General features: G+C 36.2%; 2 protein-coding genes across 5 annotated transcripts in view; one reads left to right on the top strand and one right to left on the bottom strand.

The window, feature by feature from the left end:
• The window catches only part of RASGRP1 (RAS guanyl releasing protein 1), an 86945-nt gene extending 79054 nt beyond the window's left edge, over positions 1 to 7891 (top strand). For all 4 annotated transcript variants that reach the window (XM_027083844.1, XM_027083843.1, XM_027083846.1 and 1 more), the window contains one exon: positions 5291 to 7891. In XM_027083844.1, coding sequence (XP_026939645.1) covers positions 5291 to 5425 — 135 coding nt within the window. In that variant the 3' untranslated portion in view covers positions 5426 to 7891. The remainder of the gene's footprint in view (positions 1 to 5290) is intronic.
• Positions 7892 to 9681: 1790 nt separating this feature from the next.
• Positions 9682 to 25755, bottom strand: part of TSLIG3B (tRNA splicing ligase complex subunit 3B) — a 33791-nt gene continuing 17717 nt past the window's right edge. Inside the window, exons 5-8 of the mRNA XM_027083848.1 lie at positions 24882 to 24962; positions 24166 to 24282; positions 13999 to 14166; positions 9682 to 11698 (exon numbers count right to left, since the gene is read on the bottom strand). Coding sequence (XP_026939649.1) covers positions 11348 to 11698; positions 13999 to 14166; positions 24166 to 24282; positions 24882 to 24962 — 717 coding nt within the window. The 3' untranslated portion in view covers positions 9682 to 11347. The remainder of the gene's footprint in view (positions 11699 to 13998; positions 14167 to 24165; positions 24283 to 24881; positions 24963 to 25755) is intronic.

The following is a 25755-nucleotide window of genomic DNA, read 5'->3' as shown; positions in this document are numbered from 1 at the left end:
GGTTCAAATCCCCAGTCTGATACTATATCCACCTCTATTAATCATGTAACACAGTACCTGGCACATAGCAAATACTCAATATTACACAGTAGCTACCAGACAGCTATCTAGGTAATTTATGTTGAGAAACAACTCATGTATCCCAAATTACCCTCCCATATTTTGGGGGGTAATCAGTATGGTATAAGTAAGGTAAAAACACGAGATTCAAAGTCTTGAAGACCAGCAACATCAGCATCATGGTGGCATGTGTTGCTCCTTTTTTCTCTCTCCTTTTATTTACAGCTAAACTGGTCATTCATAAACGAACAAAAGTGACTCTACACCTTACACCAGACCACCCAGTAGATTTCTACCCACCTGTTCTTCAGAGAAGAGAATAGCTTCACAGGACCTCAGAGAGGGCTGTGAAGCCAAGGGAGTTGGTGAGCCTGCCCCACGTCAACTTGCTGCTATCAGGAGGAAAAAGATCAGACTGGAAATAAATAAAATAGAGACCAGAAAAACAAATAGAAAGGATCGACAAAAAAGATAAAATCGATAATCATTTAGCAGTAACTGCTCTTAAAACAGCCAGTTGTGCCACAGCAAACCAAAGCTTCATGTACACTGACAAAAGATAGATAAACAAAATGGACAAACCTTTATTCACACTAAGAAAAAAGAGGGACTTCCCTGGTGGTCCAGTGGTAAAGAATCTGCCTTCCAATGCACGGGACACAGGTTCAATCCCTGGTCAGGGAACTAAGATTCCCACATGCCGTGGGGCAACTAAGCCCACGTGCTCTGGAGCCCATGCACTGCAATGAAACGTCCCACATGCCGCAACGAAGATCCCGCGTGTTGCAACTAAGACCTGACACAGCCAGAAAGAGAGGGAGAGAAAGAAAGGGAGGGAGAAGGCTCAAATATGTAAAATTAAAATGACAAAAGGAGACATTACAAGTGTTACTACACAAATACATAGGCCCATAAGAGACTATTATGAGTAATTATATGCCAACAAACTAGATAACCTAGAAGAAATGAATACGTTTACAGAAATATACAACCAAACGACTCAATCAAGAAAAATACAGAAAATCTGAACAGACCAGTAACAAAGTCTTTGAATCAGTAATCAAAATCCTCCCAACACAGAAAACCCCAGGATCAGACGGCTTCACTGGCAAATTCTACCCAATACTCAAAGAATTAACACCAGTCCTTCTTAAAACCTTCCAAAAAATAGAGGGAATATTTGCAAACTCATTCTGCGAGGGCAGTTTTACCCTGATACCGAAGCCAGATAAAGAAACTACAAGAAAACCAAACTACAGACCAGTATCACTGATGACTATACATGCAAAAATTCTCAACAAAATATTAGCATACTGAACTCAAGAACACATCAAAAAGATTTTTATACACCATGAAAAGTAGGGTTTATCCCTAGCATGCAAAGACAGTCCAACATAGGCAAATCAATAAATGTAATCATCACATTAGTAAAATGAAAGATAAAAATCATGTGGTCATCTCAACAGATGCAGAAAAACATCTGACAAAATTTCATGATAAAAACCCTGCTCAGACTGGATAAAAGGAATAAACCTCAACATAATAAGGGCCATATATGACAAACCCACAGCTAACATTATACTCAATGGAGAAAATTTCAAAGCTTTTCCACCAAGATCAAGAACACTCTCACCACTAAGTGCCCATCAATAGATGAATGGATAAAGATATGGTATTGATTTAGTGGTGTATGTACATACAATGCAATACTACTCAGCCATAAAAAAGTGAAATAATGCCACTTGCAGCAACATGGAGGGACCTAGAGATTATCATACTAAGTGAAGTCAGTCAGAAAAATACCATATAATATCACTTACATGTGGAATCTAAAATATGACCTAAAGTACTGACAGTCTCAGCTACAGCGATTAGGCAAGACAAGAAAGTAAAAAAGCATCCAAATCAGGAACGATGTAGCAAAACTGTCACTGTTTGCAGATGATGAGTCTGTATATAGAAAAACCTAAAGATTAAGCAAAAAAAACTGTTGAAACTAATAAACATTTTTTGTTAAACTGCAGTATACAAAGTCAACTTATAGAATCAGTTGCATTTCTATATACACTAAGGACGAAACATCTGAAAAAGAAATCCTTCCCATTCACAATAGCATCAGAAACAATAAAATTGGAATAAATTTAATCAAGGAAATGAAAGATTTCTACAATGAAAACTACAAGACTTTGCAGAAAGACATCCTGTGTTCATGGATCAGAAGAATTAAGATTGCTAAAAGGTCTGGCAGAAGACCTGAATTCTTTCCTTCCAAAGGAGACATACAGATGGCCAAAAGGCTCATGAAAAGATGCTCATCATCACTAATTATTAGAGAAATGAAAATCAGTACCACCTCACACTGGTCAGAATGGCCATCATTAAAAAGTCTACAAATAATAAACACTGGAGAGGGTGTGGAGAAAAGGGAACCTCCTACACTGTTGGTGGGAATGTAAATTGGTACAACCACTATGGAAAACAGTATGGAGGTTCCTTAAAAAACTAAAAGTAGAACTACCATGTGATCCAGCAATCCCATTCCTGGGCATATATCTGGACAAAACTATAATTCAAAAAGATACATGAACCCCACTGTTCACAGCAGCACTATTTACAACAGCCAAGACACAGAAGCAACCTAAGTGCCCATCAACAGATGAATGGATAAAAATATAGTATGGATTTAGTGGTGTATATATATATATATATATATACAATGCAATACTACTCAGCCATAAAAAAGAATGAAATAATGCCACTTGTAGCAACATGGATGGACCTAGAGATTATCATACTAAGTGAAGTCAGTAGAAAAATACCATATGATATCACTTACCATATGTGGAATCTAAAATATGACCTAAATGAACTTATCCATGAAACAGAAACAGACTCACAGACACAGAGAACAGACTTGTGGTTGCCAAGGGGGGAGGGGTGGGGGAGGGGTCGATTGGGAATTTGGAATTAGCAGATGCAAACTATTAACATACAGAATGGATAAACAACAAGGTCCTACTGTATAGCACAGAGAACTATATTCAATATCCTGTGATAAACCATAATGGAAAAGAATATGAAAAAAGAATATGTATATGTGTATAACTGAATTACTTTGCTGTATAGCAGAAACTAACACAACATTGTAAATCAACTAGACTTCAACAAAATAAATTTTTTTAAAAGACTTAAAATATCCATACTATCCAAAGCAATCTATAGCTTCAATGCAATCCTCATCAAAATGCCAATGGAATTCTTTACAGAAATAGAAAAAAAAGTCCTAAAATTTATATGGAACCATGAAAGATCCTGAATAACCAAAGTAATCCTGATGCAAGAGCACAAAGCTGGAGGTACCACACTTAATTTCAAATTATACTACAAAGCTACAGTAATAAAAACAGTATGGTACTGGCACAAAAACAGACACATAAACCAATGGAGCAGAAAAGAGCCCAGAATTAAACCCCTGCATATACAGTCAACTAATATATTCAACAAGGGAGCCCAGAGCATCCAAGCAGAAAGGAAAGTCTCTTCACAAATGTTGTTGGGAAAACTGGATAAGCACATGCAGAGCAACGAAATTCGACCCCCATCTTACACCACTGATAAAAATTCACTCAAAATGGATCAAAGAGGTAAACATGAAGCCTGATACTATGAAACTCCTTGAAAAAAATGAAGGAAGAAGCTCCTTGTCACTGGTCTTTGGCAATGAATTTTTGGATATGACACCAAAAGCAAAAAATCATCAAATGGGACTACATTAACTAAAAAGCTTTTGCACAGCAAGGAAACCATCAATAAAATGAAAAGGCAATCAACTGAATGGGGGAAGGTATTTGCAAATGATATATCTGGTAAGGAGTTATTTAAAATATGTAAAGAACTCATACAACTCAATAACAACAAAATCTGATTACAAAACAGAAGAATTATATAGACTTTTTTCCCAAAGAAAACATACAAATGGCCGACAGGTACATGAAAAGATACTCCACATCACCCATCATCAGAGAAGTGCAATTCAAAACCACAATGAGGGCTTCCCTGGTGGCGCAGTGGTTGAGAGTCTGCCTGCCGATGCAGGGGACGTGGGTTCGTGCCCCAGTCTGGGAAGATCCCACATGCCGCGGAGCGGCTGGGCCCATGAGCCATGGCCACTGAGCCTGCGCGTCCGGAGCCTGTGCTCCGCAACGGGAGAGGCCACAGCAGTAAGAGGCCCGTGTACCGCAAAAAAAAGAAAAAAAAAAAACCACAATGAGATATCATCTCACACCTATTAGGATGGCTATCATCAAGAACACAAGATAACAAGTGCTCATGAGGATGTTCAGAAAAGGGAACCCTCGTGCACTGCTGGGGGGAATGAAAATTGGTGCAGCCAATATGGAAAACACTATGGAGATTTCTCAAAAGACTGAAAAAAACTACTATATGATCCAGCAATTCCACTCCTGGGTATATATCCAAAGAAAATGAAAACATTTAATTCAAAAAGATACACACACCCCAATGTTCTTACCATTATTTACAATAGCCAAGATATAGAAGCAACTTAAGTGTCCATCAACAGATGAATTGATAAAGAAGATGTATGTATATATATATGCATATACATACATGCAATGGAATATTACTCAGCCATAAACAAAGAATAAAATTCTGCCACTTACAACACTGGAAATCAACAGCTGCCTCTATAACTAAATCACTGCAAATTAAATAAATCCCAGTTTACGGGGATGGGATAAAATTCTTATCTTTCTCAAGAGTCTGTTAGTTTTCAATGATTTGGAGGAGAAAATATGTAATATGATTATATATGTAATATCGCATGTGAACTATAATATCACATATTATAGAATTCCAAGTCACTGCTTTCATACCTCAGACCTGACCAAGACTATTTCTGCCAAGTTTAGGTCTGTTACACAATATTCAAAGATTTTCTCATTATTCATCTATTGCCCAGGAATGGTTTATTCTGCCTGCTAGCCACTCACATCTTTGATGTAACAAAACTAATTGTTGTTTACACATGCTCATTTGATATTTAATGTGTTATTTTTTATTCAGGGCAAAATACATGCCTTGAAAACACTTTTTAATTCTCAGCCACAGTGAATAGATGCCAATCAAGTGTAGTACTCCCAGTACTGTAACTGATTTGCCATTCGTTGCTGCTTTATTAACATACCTCATTCTTTTTTTTTTTTTAAAGGAAATAAACACCCTGAAAGCAGATAATAATGCTCTAAAGATCCAACTGAAATATGCACAGAAGAAAATAGAAACCCTCCAGCTTGCAAGAAGCAATCATGTCTTGGCTCAGATGGAGCAGGGTGACTGTTCTTAGCCCAGAAACTCAAGCAGCACAAACTGCAGAGTGTATCAGAGATCTCATTTCTTAAAACTCTTAACACAAAGACCTGGGAAACCTTAGACTGACTGGCTTTCAAAAGGGTACTTTAAAGAAGGAAAGCTGGTTACTCTTCTGTTACTTAAAAGATTCCAACTGTGTGGTATGGTTTTCTCTTCCAGCCAGTTGAATCAAAGGGAGGAAAGCTGAAGAATGCAAAGTATTTGCCATTCATACCAGAATTTACCCCCCCCCACCACCACCGGGACTAATATCAAAAGCATGATAAAAAACATGACTATAGTTTTCTGACAAGATAGCTTCTATGTGGCCTGCCCAGCTGCTTCTTCCTTAGAACTAAAATCCCTGGAAAATGAATTTGTTTCCTTCCCATTTTTTCCTGAGGCATTTATTTTGTTCCATCCAAAGCTTGCTTATAGTGGAAAAATACTCACATTCCAAAAGTAGAACCGCTTCCTCTATATTTCAGCATTCTTTACAAATCTGGTTCCCACTTCACTACCTCAGATCTAATCAATTTGCCTTTTCCCCTTCTTCCTCACTACGTTCTAACACACATGAGGATATCTACTTAGAAGAGAACTTCTAGAGATGCAGCCATAAATTTGGGGAGAGCAGGAAGGGACTATTAAACAACATGACATCATCCAATTACAGGTCAACTCATAGTTATAGTCTGAGTCATAAAAGAAGTAGCCAAGTTAAGTACCTGGAAATGTGGCTATTAGCACCTCACACATGGCTGGCTAATTAGCTAAAACAAACATAACGCAAACATGATGTTTGTCCCTCATATAATCTACACTGGATAGAATGAAGAATTTATGGCTTTTTAAAAATGTTTAACTCTCATATGCCATCCTATTTTTTTTTTCTTGAAGTTTCTGAACTGAATTTGAGCTTGTACTGTCTTCACTATTAATACTATTTAGAAATAAGCTAATTGGATCAGAGGCTTCAATAACAGCTGACAGCATGTACATATGTACATATTATGTATATACAACATCAGTCATGCATGTGGCTTGGAATTCTGTTTCTTCCTTAGTAAAATGTGTGAGTTAAACGACTTTTGGTCATGTACACAAATTCACGAAGTTCAGTTTGCTACAAGATCAAGAAATTGCTCAGAATGTAAATTGTATTGTTTGGCAAAATCACAAGAGTCCTGTGAGTTTTCTGTTAAGGTTAATGATAAATGGGCTCATTTAATTATCTGGGCAACTATTCACAAATTTCTTTGTCAGACTCTTTATTTCTCTAAAAAGAATTCATATGATCATTTTCTTTTGGTGGGGAGAACTTACCTTCCATGCTTGGAAAGCCTGACACCAAGCTGACTTAAAGTTCATACACAAGTTGACCAACTGCCAAGCATATAATCTCAGCAACCAAAAGTTCCAAACCTAAAGCCAACAACACCAAGTCTTAATCAGAAACAAATTATATATATAGTATAAGCTTCCTTGGAGAATTCATATCATTTAAGAAGTTTCTTTGATGAAAGACCAGTTCCCATTTGCATACCTCCTTGTACTGAACTGAGCTTTAGTGAAAAAGCTAGTGACTAGCTTTCAGTTAGTGATTTAAGGAATCACTTTACACACAAATCTACCTTTTTCTAAATCCAAACTCGGAAATCCCCATGGCAGGGCTGCTTAGGTCCACCACTTGGTATATAATCCTGTAAGAAGTACTTTGCTACTTATTTACCTTATGTGGAACAAATATGAGTTTATAATCATCCTTAAAATTCATATTCTTCACCTATTCTTTTCCTCTGACCAAAGACGGTACAATGCAATTTCTTTAAGCATAGTTATGAAACACAATTAAATTTTTTTCATTCTTGTTACCCAGGATCCAAAATACAGAGCCCAGGTTAGTTTCTATGTAAATAATTTGTGATCTAGAGGAATTCAAAAGGTCACAGTCTCCTTAATTAGTCAAATTAACATGGCTAGAAAGTCTCAAGCATTCCAGAATTTATCACTGAAATGGATAGGAAGCAGTAGTTTCACCACAAGTCTTTACAGTCCAGCAAGGGCCAAATAAGTATAGTGTATAAATTAATATTATTTGCTCTGAACTACATGGGATTAATGAAATCTACGGAAATAATATGAAACAAATTTTTTGTTCATCAAGCCTAGGATACAAATTTGTGTCTTGTATCAACTTGAAATAAATTTGGGCATATATTTATCTGCTGAAACAAGGACAAATCTTGTTAACAAAAGTGTCATTTCTTATTTTCTTTGGTAATTGATTTGCTGTTTTACTGGCCAAATGTGAATTTCTGTTTAAAGATGTATAATGTAAAAGAACTGCAAGGAAAAAACAAATGTACAGATTGTAAAGGTGGTTTTTTTTTGATACCTAATGTAAGTTTTCTTTGTGTAATATTTGTATGATAAAAGACATCAGGATCCCTACGGCATAGATGTCCTGTGTTTCTTCTAGTTCATGAACATATAGAAGCCTCACCTGAATTTTTACTATAATCGACAGCTGAGACCACTCCCTACTTCTGTTAACCAAACCAAACTGAGTCTTCCTGAAAGGAAAAGCAAAGCAACTAATTATTCAGTATACATTTTTCTAAATCTTTCTATAACATGAAGTAGTAACATATAGAAATATTCAACCTTTTCCCATCTTATTGCATAATGACTTACAGTGATCCCCAAATATTATATCTACAAATACTTAACACTGAAGGAGACAAATCTGAGGTTGTCATTCCTGTGGCTTTCAGCTTTAATTCCACAGTTCTATCTAAGAAAACTAGCAAGTAAAGAAGAGAAACTTTGAAGCTATGGATGGAATTGGTAGAGGATGGTTCAATCTAGTGGACAGATCACCCAGAGCAATTCATTTATGCTCATGATTATCTAGAGTGATTAGAGATAGCTGTGATTTTTCCTTAATGATCAGCCAACTTTTGTTTAACTAGACCAATGAAGGGGGGTGGGGGGGGAGAACAGGGACATATTCCAATCACTCAAATTCCATGGTGGAATGTATTCTGGTACACTTGGATGTGGTATATTTATCATTTTGGCATTTCATAGTCCTTCATACAAAACAATGAAGTCACACTGACAACTTGGCCCTAGAAGAGAGATTAAACTACCTACCCTCTCCTCCACCCACAATTCCCACTCCAAATCTCTCTACCCTGTGCCCCTTACAAGGTATAGATTGTATCATTCCTCAGAACATTCTCCATCACAAATATTTTGGGGGTTATCATACCTTCTTTTGACACACATAAAGGTAATTAAATGCTTTTTGGTTTAAGATGTTTTTTTCTGTTTAGTGAGGCAAGATTTCCCTGATCTGCAGAACACAAGGGAACAGGTTAAAAGGAAATACTTCATCTCTTCTTTTACCGAGAGCTTATGTGTAATGTTGTGGTAATTATGTATGGATGGACAAATCCAGGTAACAGGTCAGTTACTTCTTTAATCCAGAAACTCCCAGTAAGATCATGTCTATAGGTGCTATTAGATACCACAGGATAGACCAAGGCAGGGAGAAGAAAAAAGGGGAGGGAAAATGAGGTAGTAGGAAAAAAATAAGATTAAGAACTAGGCAAAAAAGAATGATGAAGAGGTGGCACAGAAGAAGGTGTTAGATTTTAGGAAGCAGTGAAGTGCCATTCATCATACTCTGCATTTGTATTGCATTCAATTTATAAAAGCATTTTCACATTATGGCCTTTCACATTAAGGCCCCAAATTGCCTTATTGCTATTCTAGATATTGCTTAGCAAACTTTTCTATGAAAGAAATTTTTACTGAAAGAAGATTTTCATGAAAATCCTACCTCACAGGAAAGAATAAGATATTAGGTTCTAGACCACTCAGCTTTTCATTCAAGTGAAGTTTATAGGAATGTGTAAATAAGAGTGGTTCCGGCTCCAACAAGATTCCAGGAGCAAGTGCTAAACTTGGATAAGATTTACAGTGAGTAGCAGATAACCCAACAGCACTCCTATGAAGGTACAAAGAAATCTTACAGAAATTAATAAACTAATGTTTCTACCATTATTAGCCATAAACCTTTAGTAATAAAAGAAGCTGAAAGTAGTTGTAAACCCGTCCTGTATCAGCAACTAAAGCTCCTAAAAAGAAATGAAGCAGAAATGTAAAGGTTTTAAATGAAGAGTTTAAGTAATAACTTTTTTGAAATATTTTACTCCAGTGGTCTTTGCGTATATATTTTTAAAAATTATTTATTTTTCAGAGTTCATAGCTACTGATAAAATTGTTTCCTTATATGGAAAGGCTTTTCTTCAACTATCACAAATGAAATTAAGTCTCTTCATTACATGTAAAATTTTTTTAAAATCTAAGCTTAAGAATAACCAAAAAAATTTATGTTTTCCTATCCTGAACAAATTTGCTCAAAGGGTTAGCTTGAAAAATACATGGCCGAGACTGCGGTGTACACAATATGTGAAGGTTTAACATTATTTTAGATTTCTCCACAGGGTTTACTGTAAAACAAAACAACAACAAGAATAACACTGCCAAATATCAAATACCATTTGTCCACAGGTACTCAGCCTTCTATCTGTTGAGTTGGTTAGACCACAGAAAGTTGTTATGCACAAGAGTTGACCAGGAGCCTACAGATTTTAAAGTGGGATTGAAAACATTTATGTGACTATCTTTTTCTCTCTCTACACTAAGAGAAAAATGCATTACTTGGGCCACCTCTTAAACCATTCACAACAGGCCTTTATAAATTCTCAACAAATTGGACTTGTACTTAGGTCTTTATAAAACAACCTGAGAAGGTACAAGTATCACATTTCTAATTTGACAAATGAGGACAAATTAATCCTTGAGAGCTATGGCCATTTCAACCCATAGCACCCCTGGACTAGTGCCATGATTTGAATTCACAACTCCTGATTCTCAAGCCTTCGACTGCTCCAACCACCAAACCACATTTAATCATTCCCCAACCCTTTGTTTCCCAAATCTAGCTGAGAATCAGAATTACCACGGGATACCCTGGCCCTGCCTCTGATCTACTGAAACTGGATATGAGTGTCCTAATCCTGTGTAGCACAGTGCAGCCTGCCTTTTAATATTTGGAGACCTAAAGTGATGGTACAAATGATGAAGAAACCAATTTACAGACATATCTTTCACACCACCATGTAAAATTAGTACATGTCTTTGTCCCTTTAGAGTAATTCTGACCTCAGTCTTTAATTCTGCTGTCAAACAAAACCATATAGATTTCAAATCCAGTTGGAAAATAAATTAAATATGCATAGCAAACACCAGACTTCAGCTTCAATTAATGGAATTTTAACACAAACCTGGCCAGAGGAATTGCTCATATAAAAGAAAGAAAAAGTCAAGAAATCTTCCTCCTGAACACAACTATCAATCAGTCCCTTTCCCTGTTTTGTAAAGTAGGATTAACAAACACAAAACACAGCCACAGGAATACAGATGAGGCAATAGTCTATATTCCTTTCCACTACAAGTGGGGTCATTTATGTGTTTCAGACCTGAATAAAATACAGGTAACAATCTAAATTCAATCATGACAATAAAATACTTTCTATTTTCCAAGTTTGATGGTAATAATATATTTACACTTTTAAAAATAATTTTTGCTTGTTTTTTTTGTTTTTTAAAAAGACAACATGCTCAAGAGTACACAGAATACAGAAAAAATCATCACTTTGTCTAGGAGATCAAATAGTAGTATAAAACAATGCTCTTTACATACTAAACCCAATTCAAGAATGATATCATCAGGGAATCTAACATGGTGTTTACTTCAAAGATGACATTCAAGTAGTTATTTAGAACACTATGCCTAATGTATCTATTAAGAAGTAAGCCTGCTATCTAAATGCTGTAGCTTTTAATATCTTCTATATCCACCACCACCTCCTCCACCTCCTCCATATGGATCTCCATAACCTCTTCCTCCATAGCCCCCCCTTCCTCCATAGCCCCCTCTTCCACCATAATCTCCCCTGCCTTGGAAACCTCCTCCTCTACCACCCCCTCCTCCACCTCCACCCCACCCCCCTCCCCCTCCCCCTCCCCAACCGCCTCTTCCACTCCCACCACCTCCTCTACCTCCACCTCCACCACCCCAACCACCCCTTCCGCCGCCTTCTTGTCTCTTTTGCCAAGGGGGCATTTCAGGGGGTGGTGGTTCAATTTCATTCGGCCGTCCTCCCCTGTCAGGCACCCTTCCCATCAGCACCTGTGTAAAGAAATATCTTCTTTCAGTTTCCAATATTTTAAAAGTTAAAATTTACATAAAGGATACAAGCAATATTGAAGTTATTGTTCTAATAAAGAAACAGAAGTCAAGTATTTAAGGACATGAAAGTATCAGACACAGCAGTATGAATTAATATTGAAAATACAAATGTGATGTGTGACAAATTCCTCACAATGTGCTGTTATTTTTAAGCAATGTGGGGGAATATTTCTGAAACTTAAGGACTTGTTTAAATTTGTTTAGCAAATTTTATAACAAATGTAGTACCCATCACACTAAGAAATTTTTTTAGCAAAACATTTACAATATACATAAAATACATACCTTACATTAATTGACTTCATATCCGTTTATGCAACAACTCTGGACTTTCTATTGCCATTGGTTTGGTAATAGATTATCCAATAAAAGACTATTTCTGAGCACATTTTATTTCAACAGAGTATGAAGTATATATGATAACATGTGGGTATAATGCAGTCAGAGATGAACATAATGGCTATAATCCAAGGTTATCACTGTAAAGAGATACAAGGATTTTCAATGAACTATTCCTTTTTTTTTTTTTTTTTTTTTTTGCGGTACACGGGCCTCTCACTGTTGTGGCCTCTCCCGTTGTGGAGCACAGGCTCCGGATGCGCAGCCTCAGCGGCCATGGCTCACGGGCCCAGCCGCTCCACGGCATGTGGGATCTTCCCGGACCGGGGCACAAACCCATGTCCCCTGCATCGGCAGGCGGACTCTCAACCACTGCGCCACCAGGGAAGCCTGAACTATTGCTTTTTTATGAGAAATTAAGCTAACTTTCAATGATACTAGTTACTATATTATAGAGAAAAGAGAGACTTGATACACTTCCTTAACCATGCTTTATAATGCTTTGAAGGATAAACCAAGGAAGAGTTTGCTTTAAGTCCCCAACTTTCTGTAGAAAGGAACTACTTTATATGCCTGTGTACAGAGACCAACAGGAAGCAAATAGCTTCCTGCTAGTCTCTTTCAGGAAAGAAGGTAAACCAGAAGTGCCTCAACTAAAATGATCTATGAATCAGTTGTGTTCTACTTCCTTTGATTCTCTAATCAAAATAATGTTTTACTACTTTATGTCATAAATGAAAGACAAAAAGTACAACATCCTCACTGTGGGACAAGGTTCGAAGAAGCAAACTTTCTTTTAAAAGTCAGCAATAACATCCTAATTACCAAATCCAAAAAATATCAGTAGCTTTTTTCTTGGTTGTTATCTTCATTGGTCTCTCCACCAAACATGCTATGTGGGTGGATATACAGGGACGCTGTTCCAAGATCTCATAAGATTGCCCTCAAATAACCAGACTATAAATTACAAACTCAGAAAAGAGATGGGTAATGTCACTTAAAGAAATAGAACTCTTGATCCATCAAGACTAGCTTATAACCTGATGCAAGACATTAAGTAACATATTTAAAGACAGAACACTTTAAGAAGAGAGGAGGTAGGTCTAAAATGGAAGCAGGAAGGCCCAAACACTGGTGCCTAACTTAGCAATAATTAGCAAACTGACTTTACATACAGCTATCCCTTGATACAGGATACCTTTCTCACTGCATTGAGTGAGAAACGATGTTTTAAAATTACCCAAATGCCTTACTTCTGATTTCTTGCTCTTTTGTAGTAGTTTGTCATAGAGTGATCTATCTAAATAAAGAGTAAGTATATGCTAATCAAGCTAATATAAACATTCTAAATTAGTTTATTGTTAATGCTAATGTCATAAAGTAAAAAATTCAGACTCTGAGCTTATTTAAGACTACTGTCAGAGCAATGGATCTATACTCTGAATCAGGAAATGGAACCTCCAAGAGATTCCGCAACTTGCCCAAGGTGACTGCTCTAAGTAAATGATAGAGCTAGGATGAGAACCCAAAGCATGGACTCCTCCCTTTACACCAAGGATCTAAGGAATATGTGAGTACCCGAAATGACTCCTACAGATTTTTACTGACAAAAAATGATTACATTATTGGAAAGAAGGCAAATAATTCTTGCTAATGCTATTCATAAAAATAATTCTTAATTCCTCTAATTCAGATAAAACTGTGGTTTAATTTATGAATACAGAAATTCAAACAAACATGCACACAGAAAACATTACTAAGCCTAAATTGACTGAAGGCCCTCCACCACTCTCTTTTCTAGGAGTTCACTAGGATTAAAAGAAAAATGGATTAAATCTGTAAAAACATCAAACAAGGATATTATAAATTCATTATCTGCTGTTACTGAAAGAAAAACCAACCTTATTAATGGCACATGCTGTCTTCTCCCGGCTGGAGCCACTACTTGTCCTGATGATCTTGGATAGATCTTCTCGGGCAGCAAGTAGATGTGCCAAGGTTATTGTTGTCTTGGGTGACAAAGCATAACGCTTAGGCTGGTAAATTCTTGCTATGTCATCTGTTTTTATCTAAATGACAAAATTCAGGGAAAAAAGGAACCAAAGAACATTTCAATGAAAGAGCAATGGTGGGACTTCCCTGGTGATCCAGTGGTTAAGACTCCACCTTCCAATGCAGGGGACATGGGTTCCATCCCTGGTCACGGAACTAAGATCCCACATGCCGTGGGGCAACTCAGCCTGCGTACCCCAACTACTCAGCCCACGCGCTCTAGAGCCCGTGCGCCGCAACTGAGAAGTCCGCACGCAATAACAAAAGATCCTGCATGCCACACTAAAGATCCTGCATGCCGCAACTAAAGATCCTGCATGCTGCAAAGATCCCGCGTGCCACAACTAAGACCCAACGCAGCCAAATTAATTAATTAATTTTAAAAAAGGGCGATGGCAATCATAATCTTCAGAAAGAAAAAAAGGAGATAATAACACAAGCAAAGAAACAGAGGAGCAAAACATTCAAATATCTGATAATCTGTAAGTAGAATGAGAAAAAAAAAAGCCCAACAGATGCTAAAAGACTACATAACTACCAGTAACAACTCATTTAAAAAGTAACGAAAAAAAAATCCCATTCATATTAACAAAAAGCAAAATACCTAAAAATAGCTGTACCAAAAACACACAGAGAACCTTTAAGAAGAAAACATTAGTAAATCTACAAAAACAGAAGTAAAACTTGAATAAACAGAAATACCAAGTTTCTGGATGGGGACATTGAGTATTGTTGGTTTCCCTCAAAATTAACTTATAGATTTATTGCAGTCCTACTGGAATATTTTTTGGGGGAGAGTGGTGGGCAGGGAGGTAGGGGATATCTAAATCATCATTGCCTTAAGAGTTAACATTCATTGACTACTTGTTAAATGAGCCAAGCTATTTATTCTTCATCTAATATCGTATCTTTAATCTTCAAAACATCCTTTTAGAGTGGTTGTATAGATAACACTATACTATCCTACCTCGGTCTAATTAAATGGAACTGGTAGGGGGAACAGATTGATGAAACAAAAGAGGCAATTGAGATTCAGGGCCTCATAAATGCATGAATGCAATAAATGATAGAGGAGGCATCAAAGATCAGTGAGACAAAAAGGCATGAAGGAAACTTAAATGTCTATTATTAAGTGAAAGAAGCTAATCTGAAAATAATAATCTGTATGACTTCAACTACATGACATTCTGGAAAAAGCAAAACTATAGAGATAGTAAAAAGATTAAATGGGTTGCCAGGGGTTGTGCGGAGGGAGGGAAGAATAGGCAAAGCAGAGATTTTTCTGGCAGTGAAAATATTCTGTACGATACTATAATGGTGGATACATGTCTTTGTGTATTTTTTCAAAACCATAGAATGTGCAGCACCAAGAGTGAAACCTACTATAAACTATGGGACTTTGGATAATAATGATGTATCAATGTAGGTTCATCAGCTGCAAAAATTTACTACTCTCGTGGGGGATGATGATGGGCGGGTTATGTGTGTGTGGGGGCAGGAGGTAAATGGAAATCTCAAAACCTTCTGTTCAATATTGCTATGAACCTTTAACTGCTCTAAAAATGAAGAATATTAAAACATTAAAAAAAGAGCAATGAGAAAAGAAGTAGATTTTTTAAATCGTGCTGCAATGAACTGTTGTCTAGTTGTAAAATAATAATAATAATCAACATATAACTAAGGGGATTCCAAATATAATAAAGAGTTCATTGTTTAACTACAAGCAACTATATGCCAATAAAATGGACAACCTAGAAGAAATGGACAAATTCTCAAAAAGATACAAGCTTCCAAGACTGAACCAGGAAGAAACAGAAAATATGAACACATCAATCACAAGTACTGAAATTAAAACAGTGATTTTAAAACTTCCAACAAACAAAAGTCCAGGACCAGATGGCTTCACAGGTGAATTCTGTCAAACATTTAGAGAAGGGTTAACACCTATCCTTCTCAAACTTGCAGAGAAAGTAACAACCCCCAAGCTCATTCTACAAGGCCACCATCACCCTGATACCAAAACCAGACAAAGATATCACAAAAAAAGAAAATTACAGGCCAATATCACTGATGAATATAGATGCAAAAATCCTCAACAAAATACTAGTAAACTAAATGCAACAACACATTAAAACAATCATACACAATGATCAAGTGGGATTTATCCCAGGGATATAAGGATTCTTCAACATACATAAATCAATCAATGTGATACACAACATTAACAAACTGAATAAAAACCACATGACCATCTCAACAGATGCAGAAAAAGCTTCTGACAAAAATCAACACCCATCTATGATACAAACTCTCCAGAAAGTGGACACAGAGGAAGCATATCTCAACATAGTAAAGGCCATATACAACAAACCCACAGCAAACATCATTCTCAATGGTGAAAAACTGAAAGCATTTCCTCTAAGATCAAGAACAAGACAAGGATGTCCACTGTCTCCACTTTTACTCAACATAGATTTAAAAGTCCTAGCCATGGCAACCAGAGAAGAAAAAGAAATAAAAGGAATCCAAATAGGACAAGAAGTAAAACTATCACTGTTTGCAGATGACATGATACTATACATAGAAAATCCTAAAGATGCTACCAGAAAACTACTAGAGCTCATCAATGAATTTGGTAAAGTTGTAGGATATAAAATTAATACACAGATATTTCTTGCATTCCTATACATTAACAATTAAAGATCAGAAAGAGAAATTAGGGAAACAATCCCATCTACCACTGCATAAAATACCTGTACTCAGGGGGCAAAAGACCTGTACTCAGAAAACTATAAGATATTGATGAAAGAAATCAAAGATGACACAAACAGATGGAAAGATATACCATGCTCTTGGATTGGAAGAATCAATATTGTCAAAATGACTATACTACCCAAAGTAATCCACAGATTCAATGCAATCCCTATCAAATTATCAATAGCATTTTTCACAGAATTAGAACAAGAAAATGTTACAATTTGTATGGAGACACAAAAGATCCTGAATAGCCAAGGCAATCTTGAGAAAGAAAAACGGAGCTGGAGGAATCAGGCTCCCTGACTTCAGACTATACTACAAAGCTACAGTAATCAAAACAGTATGGTACTGGCACAGAAACAGAAATATAGATTAATGGAACAGTATAGAAAGCCCAGAGATAAACTCACATACCCATGGTCACCTAATCTACAACAAAGGAGGCAAGACTATATACTGGAGAAAAGACAGTCTCTTCAATAAGAGGTGCTGGGGAAACTGGACAGCTACATGTAAAAGAATGAAATTAGCACATTCCCTAACACCATACACAAAAATAAACTCAAAATGGATTAAAGACTTAAATGTAAGACCAGATACTATAAAACTCTTAGAGGAAAACATATGCAGAACACTGACATAAACTGCAGCAAGATCTTTTTTGATCCTCCTCCAAGAGTAATGAAAATAAAAACAAATGGGACCTAATGAAACTTAAAAGCTTTTGAACGGCAAAGGAAATCATCAACAAAACTAAAAGAAAACCCACAGAATGGGAGAAAATATTTGCAAACAAAGTGACTGACAAGGGATTAATCTCCAAAATATACAAACCGCTCATGCAGCCTAATATCAAAAAAACAAACAACCCAATCAACAAATGGGCAGAAGATCTAAATAGACATTTCTCCAAAGAAGACATACAGATGGCTAAAAAGCACATGAAAAGATGCTCAATATCACTAATTATTAGAGAATGCAAATCAAAACTACAATGAGGTATCACCTCACACTTGTTATGGACATCATCAAAAAATCTACATACAACAAATGCTGGAGAGGGTGTGGAGAAAAGGGAACCCTTTTGCACTGTTGGTGGGAATGTAAATTGATACAGCCACTATTGAGAACAGTATGGAGGTTCCTCAAGAAACTAAAAATAGAATTACCACATGACCCAGCAATCCCACTCCCGGGCATATAGCCAGAGAAAACCATGATTCAAAGACACATGCACCCCAATGTTCACTGCAGCACTATTTACAATAGCCAGGTCATGGAAGCAACCTAAATGCCCATCGACAGAGGAATGGATAAAGAAGATGTGGTACATATATACAATGAAATATTACTCAGCCATAAAAAAGAATGAAATGCCATCTGCAGCAACATGGATGGACCTAGAGTTTATCATAGTAAGTAAGTCAGACAGAGAAAGACAAGTATCATATGATATCACTTATATGTGGAATCCAAAAAAATCATACAAAAGAACCTATTTACAAAACAGAAATCGAGTCACAGATGTAAAAAACAAACTTATGGTTACCAAGGTGGAAAGGGAGGGGGGAGGGATAAATTGGGAGATTCGGACTGACATATACACACTACTATATATAAAATAGATAACTAATAAGAACCTACCTTATAGCACAGGGAACTCTATTCAATACTCTGTAATGACCTATATGGGAATAGAATCTACAAAAGAGTGGATATAGGTATATGTATAACTGACTCACTTTGCTGTACAGCAGAAACTCACACAACACTGTAAATCAACTACACTCCAATAAAAAAATTAATTATAAATTTTTAAAAAGAGTTCACTGTTTAAAGTTTTATTTTAAACTGAAAAACTTAACCATATTATAGACTAAAATTTCTGCACATCAAAAGACATAAAACAAAAGACCACTGGGGAAAATATTTTCAACAAATAAAGCAACTAGCTAACTTCCTTAATATATAAAAAGCTCAATCAGAAGGAAAACAGGAAGACCTTAAGGGGAAAAAAAGACAAGACACAAACAGAAATTTCAAAAAAGAGGAAATTCAAATGACTAATAAGCTTATGAAAAAAAGTTCAACTGTACCACTAATAAAAAATATACAAGTTAAAACAACTTAGTCTTTTTTAACCATCAAGTTAGCCATAAAATTGATAATATTCTAAATATTAAAGAAGCTAAAGTGAAGGCAAAATTTCATTTACCCTACTTGTAGGAGCTTAAATTCATACAAACTTTGTAAAAAACAATTTGGTGATGTGAATCAAGAGCATTAAGAGTCATAACCTTTCACACAGTAAATTTCCATTTAGGAATCCCTAGGAATCCATGGGTTTCACATCTGCAGACATGGAGGGCTGATTGTGCAGTTACATGGGACAACATGGATGAACCTTGAAAGCATTATGCTAAGAAGCCAGACATAAAAAGCCACATATTGTATGACTCCTTATATATATGAAATATCCAGAACAGGCAAATCCAAAGAGACAGAAAGTAGGTTATAGTAGTGAGTGTCAGAAAAGGAAGTTGAAGGTACAGCAAATGACCACTAATAGGTGCATGTTTCTTTTGGCGGTGAGGGAAACGTTGTGGAATTAGATAATGACACAGAATACAGTGAATATACTAAAAACCACTGAACTGTACACTTTAAGATGGTGAATTATAACTCAAAAAACAATAAATAAATTAAAAATCAATTTTAAAAGGACACCGAAATAGAACTTTTAGAGATATGGGACCATGATCACAATATATTCAGTAAAAAAAAAAAAAAAAAAAAAAAAAGCAAACTATAAAAGTATACTCAGTCCTATTTCAATACCAGCAAAGTAACAGAGAAACCAGATTAACCATACTAATAAACATGTATAATCTTTTTGAAGGGCAACTCTGGAGTGTGCATCAAAAGCATTATAATGCATATTCTTTGATCAAGGAATTCCACTTTTAGGAATATATCATGGACATGAACAAAAATTTAGCTGCCAAAAATTTCATTACGGGGTCAAAGGAGACAAAATTAAAGGAAAACTCAATGTCAATCAATAGAGTATATCTGTATGCAAAAGATTTTAAATGCTGTAGAACAATATTTGATGAGTCATTCAACATCAGACACATGAAATAGGGAGAATAAGATATATTAAATTTAACAAGAAAAGAAAACTCAGGGTATAAATGTATATACTCACATAATCAATTGAAAAGGATGGCATGAAAGGCCAAAATTTGACCTATACTCTGAGAAAAAAGATATTTAAAAAATCTTCCGGACTAAGGGAAAAACAACAAAAACACAACCTCCTTGTCCTAAAACATGATGAAAAAAGACCAAGATGAGAAGATAAGATATCAAGATATTTCCTAAAGGTATTTTCTCAAACACACTAAATTATTTTTTTCAAAAAATATACATATACTACAATAAACAGAATGGAAAAAGGGGATACAGGTAAGAAGGGAACCAACATCTCAGAAAATGAAACTGGGAGCCAAAAATAGGGGTTAACTGTCTATTTGTGGAATAGTCTATTCTTCCAACCCCTGGTGCCATGTTGCCACTCCTCCTCCTCTGGCCAAAGGAGAATAATGTATAGAAAAAAAAATGAGGCTTCCCTTCTTGAAACACTGAGCAGCTACAGAGAAAAGACTTCTCCAAATGAGCATCAGGAATTTCCACAGCACAGGAGGCAGCTCCAAAGTCTGACATCAACAATCCTGATCAACGACTACAGTTTCCAATCAGTTTTTCAGTGTCTTCTCTTAAATATGGACAACAAAGGACCATCATGATTTGAAGAAAGCCACCACGAGAGAGAGACCAAGAAAAACAAACCAAAAATTGCCCTGGAAGAGACAGAAATAATTAAAGGGGGAAAAAAAAAAAACAACATTTTTTTTAAAAAAATTTTTCATCCCCATTGAAGAAGATAGCACGTTCATAAAACGAGAAAAAAAAAAACATGAAAAAGGAAAACTCAAGAAGCAAAAAGAATTCCTGGAAATGAAAAAATGATGGCAGAAACAAAAATTTAGTGCCAAGCACAAAATAAAATTGAGGACATTTCCAAGAAAGTCAATCAAAAAGGAAGAGACAGAAAATGAGAAAAAAAATAAAGCAACTCAAGTGGATCTATCCAGGGGGTCTAATATCTGAATAACAAGAGTTTCAGAAAGAGAAAACAAAAGGGAAGAAATTAATAGAGAGAAATATAAAAGCTAAGAGTCTACAGATTGAAATGCCCACCTAATGTTTAGCACAATGAATTCAGGAAGACCCAGACTGACACATGCCGTGAAATTTCAGAACTCCAAGGATAAAGAAGAGAGTCCAACCACCAGGGAAGTCCCTGTTTTTCTTTAATTAACAATGATCTTTTTTTCTTTTTTTTTTTTTTTAACAATGATCTTTTGATGTTCCTACTACCTCGTTCCTTGCAAAAACTCCTATATATCCTGACTCCTCCCTTACCTCTCTTCAGAGCAGTCCCTCAGAGTCATCTGAGAGGCTGTCTTCCAGGCTTAAGTCCTCAGCAAGTCTGTCAAATAAAATGTAACTCTCAAAAAAAAAAAAAAAAAGAGGGTCCAAAAGCTCCCAGTGAAAAATAAAAGGTCATCCAAAAGGACAGGCACTGGGTTTCTCAACAGCAGCACTATATGCTAGAAAACAATGAAGCAATGCCTTCAATATTCTTTTTTTTTTTTTTTGCCTTCGATATTCTTAGAGAAAAATGTTTTCCACCTAGAATTTTATATTTACCCAAACTATCAATCAAATGTGGCAGCAGAATAAACATTTTTAGAATTCAAGGGTTCAGAAAAATCACTCCTATGCACCCTTTGTTAGGAAGTTATTTGTGGACTTACTATGGCAGATTGAGGGAATAAACAATGAAAGAGAAGGCCATGGAATCCAGGAAATAGTGGAGTAGCCAAGGATAGGCACGCAAACAGCCCAAACTGCAGTAGAAGGATACAAGCTTTTAGGAGGGAAAGTATAGAAAAGAGGACTTATTAGAATACTTGATTTTTAAAAGTATATTTAAAAAAGAGAAAAAGAAAAGAAAAGAAAAAAGCAGCAGCCGCATATGATAACGAAATACAATGCAGGAAAAAAATAAACTCCAATTAGAAGACACCTGGTAAACAGAATGGCTCCCCCGAGATCTCCACATCCTAATCCCTGGAACCTGTGAATATGTCACCTTGAAGATACAGATGTGAGTTAAGTTAGGGATCTTGAGATGGATTATCTGGGTAAGCCCAGTGTAACCACAAGGCTCCTGATAAGAGAGAGACCAGAAGGCATGTGACAATGGAAGCAGAAGGAGAAAGAATGGAAGATCCTACACTATTGATTTTAAAGATGGAGGATGAGGTCATGACTCGAGGTACACAGGTGGTATCTGGAAGCTAGTAAATGCAAGGAAACAGATTCTCCCCTGAAGTGTCCGGGAGGAATGCAACCCTGCCAATACCTTCATTTTAGGACTTCTGATCTCTAGATCTGTAAGAAAATAAATGTGTATTATTTAAACCACGAAGTTTGTGGTAATTTATTACAGCAGCCATAGGAAACCAATGTGGGGCACCACATGGAGAGAGAGACCACCTAAGGGCCAAGATGACAAGTGAAGCACCCCAAGAAACAGTTAGCAAAACCCAGACATGTGAGGCAACCGTCTTGGATGTTCCAGCCCAACCCAGCCCAGGTATCAGTTGAATGAAGCTGCATAAATGACCCCAGTTGATACAATATGGGGGCAGGACAACTACCCAGTTAATCCAAAGAATGTAATAATATCTGAGAGTAACAGGCACAGATTTACCCTCCTACCTGAAACAACTATAAAACTGGACAACCCACGTGAACCAGTGATTTTCAGACACTGGACATCAAGGAGCACAGGACACAATGCTCCCTCAAACAGGGGAAGCAAATGTTTTCCTATAATTGTCCCAGCTTACAGTCTGGAGTGGAGGATCCCAGACGCCGCCTGGGTACAGATTACAGGCATATAATGGGAATGATGGGTGACAGCTCTCTAGAAAACTACCTGAAGAGATCCATATTTGGGAATGCCCCCACCCTCCAACACCCTCTTCAACTGGAACACACTCCACAGCCTTAAGCCACCTTTAAGAAGGTTTGTTCAGGCATCAGGGCTACCTGATTCATTCCTAAATCCTTCTTTCTTTTGAAAAAAGAAATCAGTATTTTACTTTTTCAACAGTTGAATAAAAGGATTTAGACATATATCAAATGGGAAAAAAGGGTTTTGATCCCTCTGTGGAATAGGAAGAGAGACATACTATACTGGAAAGACTGCAAAGGCCATGAGGAGAGAAACCAGAGAGTACGTGGCCTCAGTCCCATCATTTCAGAACACAGTAGCAGCTTGTCTGTTAATTTCTTTCCTCTCAGCCTGGGTGACCTCTCACAAGCTTAACAGTAACAGGGAGTCTAACACTGCTTCTGAGCAGGTGCTTTCTGCAGACAGGTGCTATTTATCAGAGAAGATTTAGACAGGATAACATTGAGGAGTGATGTGTTACTTTAACCAGATTGCAAAGCTGAAGAAGAATAATGAACCTCACATTAGTTAAATAAACAAAGCGACAGTAAGCACAATGAGCAGACAGGCATGATGCTTACAGAAGAGTCACCTCTTTTTGTGTACAGTGTGCCACATTGCACTTGCTGTTCAAATATATGTTTTAATAAATGTCCTTTAATGTGTACATGAAATAGAGTAGGCATTCAACTATTTGTTGAATGAAAATAACAATATATTATGTATAAAGAAAAATCTGATCTCATATCATCAGAAACAGATTTTGTCAACCACTACTTTTGATCTTTTGGACCAGACAGATCTTGTTGTGAAGGGCTATCCTGTGTACTGTAGGGTGTTTAGCAGTAAATCCTTCTTTCTTGACCAGTTGCTCACTATATCTATCTCACTATCACATATGATGCCTTCTTTTATGTATATCCTTGCATAAATCACAACATCTATGAGTTTTAAATAAATGTGAAAGATATGGGGAGAAATTAAGATATTTGCAAACAGGGACTTATACAAGACCAGGATCATTATTTAAGACCAGCAGTTGGCCTGGGCAGAAGCTTCAGACAGAGTGATAAAGTACAAATGTGGCATCGTTACCTAACAGACAAGAGAGCCTGAAGAGCTGTCACAGAGTACCACCTACAGGACACAAATGGAAAAACAGCCTTACCTTTGCTCTATCAGACCATCCAAAGGACTGCACTGTTACATCTAATCGTTTCATCAACATCCGCCGACGGCACTCATATTCACAGGAAAGGGCATCGTTGATTCTTTCCAGTTGTTCCTAAGGAATTTGGAAACAAAAATCATAACCTTTAGACTCATTATGCACAGAAAAGAAATTTCAGAATTGTGGTCAATACGTCCTATTAATTCAAAAGGTGGTACTTGATGGTCATTTTCTCATCCCATGAGACTTTACAGTAAATTATTTAGATAAAGATATTTGATAGAACATATAAAATATTCGGAAGATACTAAACATACAAATTAAACTCTACAATTGGTACAGTTTACCTGATCTTCAATCAAACATGTTAATTTACGTAAAACGTCTACTTGCAAAGTAGTCTGGACGAATAAGGAAAGAAAATACCAACAACTTCCCATCTTGTTGGCATTGAGCTACTACACTTTTCAAATTACAACTATGCTAACATATTAGGGACTATAAATACTTTTGGCCAGGTTTTTTTTTTTAAATTAATAATCTGAGTGAAGAAATGTTAGGACCTACTGTTCTAGAATATCATTCCATTTTAATTCTCCAATATAAAAAATGCATGCTACACACTGTAAAATCTAGATGTCCATCTATAAAATTAAGTCATATTCACTACTTTAATTACATAAGGCTAATAAAAAGGTGGGGGGATGACTTACCGCCTGTTCCAGATTTAAATCAATTTTCAGCAGTGGTTTTCCCACGTGATTTTTCTGGACTTGTGAGAGAATATCTTTCACCTAAAATTAAACATAAAAGATTGTGAAAATGTATATCCCTAATTTAAAACGATCTTATTCTTGCTTAAAACGCTTTGAATGCTAGAGAATTAATAAAATGTTAAAGAGAAATAGTTAAAATATACCTTCACATAATAGGAAAGAATATCACTACAATGCAGAGTATCTTTCTCAAAGAAGCATTAGTTACATTAATTCAAGCTATAGCACACCTTTTCCAGAGTAAGAAATAATGTACATGGACAACTAAAGAAGTAGCTACTAAAAGGTTTTATTATGAGAATCTATAATTTATATGTGAAATAAATTCAGAGTTACTTCTTAAGATGGCACGCTCTTACATGCTGACAAATTCTCAAAAGGGATACTAAAACCTTTGCTGAGTATGTTGGTTTTACTCCATTAAATATTCTGTACACATTCCATTGTTCAGCAAGACAACAAAGGAGAGCAAGCCCTCTCAATTAGTCGCCACATACACATTTCATTACTTTTGCAAAGCCACTGATTTGAATTACTTGAAACATTTTTATTTTGGTGAACAAGATTTAGACTTTTGCTTCAGCAATATCAGAGGTCATTCAAACATAATGAAATATTTACAGTTGCTTAGTTATAAAGTAACTAGAGAAAATAATCAGGAAGAGTTCACATTTTGAGGAGTATGAACCTTATTTAATGTTGGGGGACCTCTTTTAAAAAGAATTAAAAATTATGAACACAATATTAGCTTGGAAACTGGTGGTGGTAATGGAAAGTGACTGTAAATGGGCACATGGTTTCTTCTGAGAAT

Source organism: Aethalodelphis obliquidens, unplaced genomic scaffold, assembly GCF_003676395.1.
Source record: "Aethalodelphis obliquidens isolate GAN/ISIS:26980383/991018 unplaced genomic scaffold, ASM367639v1 scaffold51, whole genome shotgun sequence".
In the NCBI taxonomy this organism is placed as follows: Eukaryota; Metazoa; Chordata; class Mammalia; order Artiodactyla; family Delphinidae; genus Aethalodelphis; species Aethalodelphis obliquidens.
This window is presented reverse-complemented; position numbering and strand designations above follow the sequence as displayed.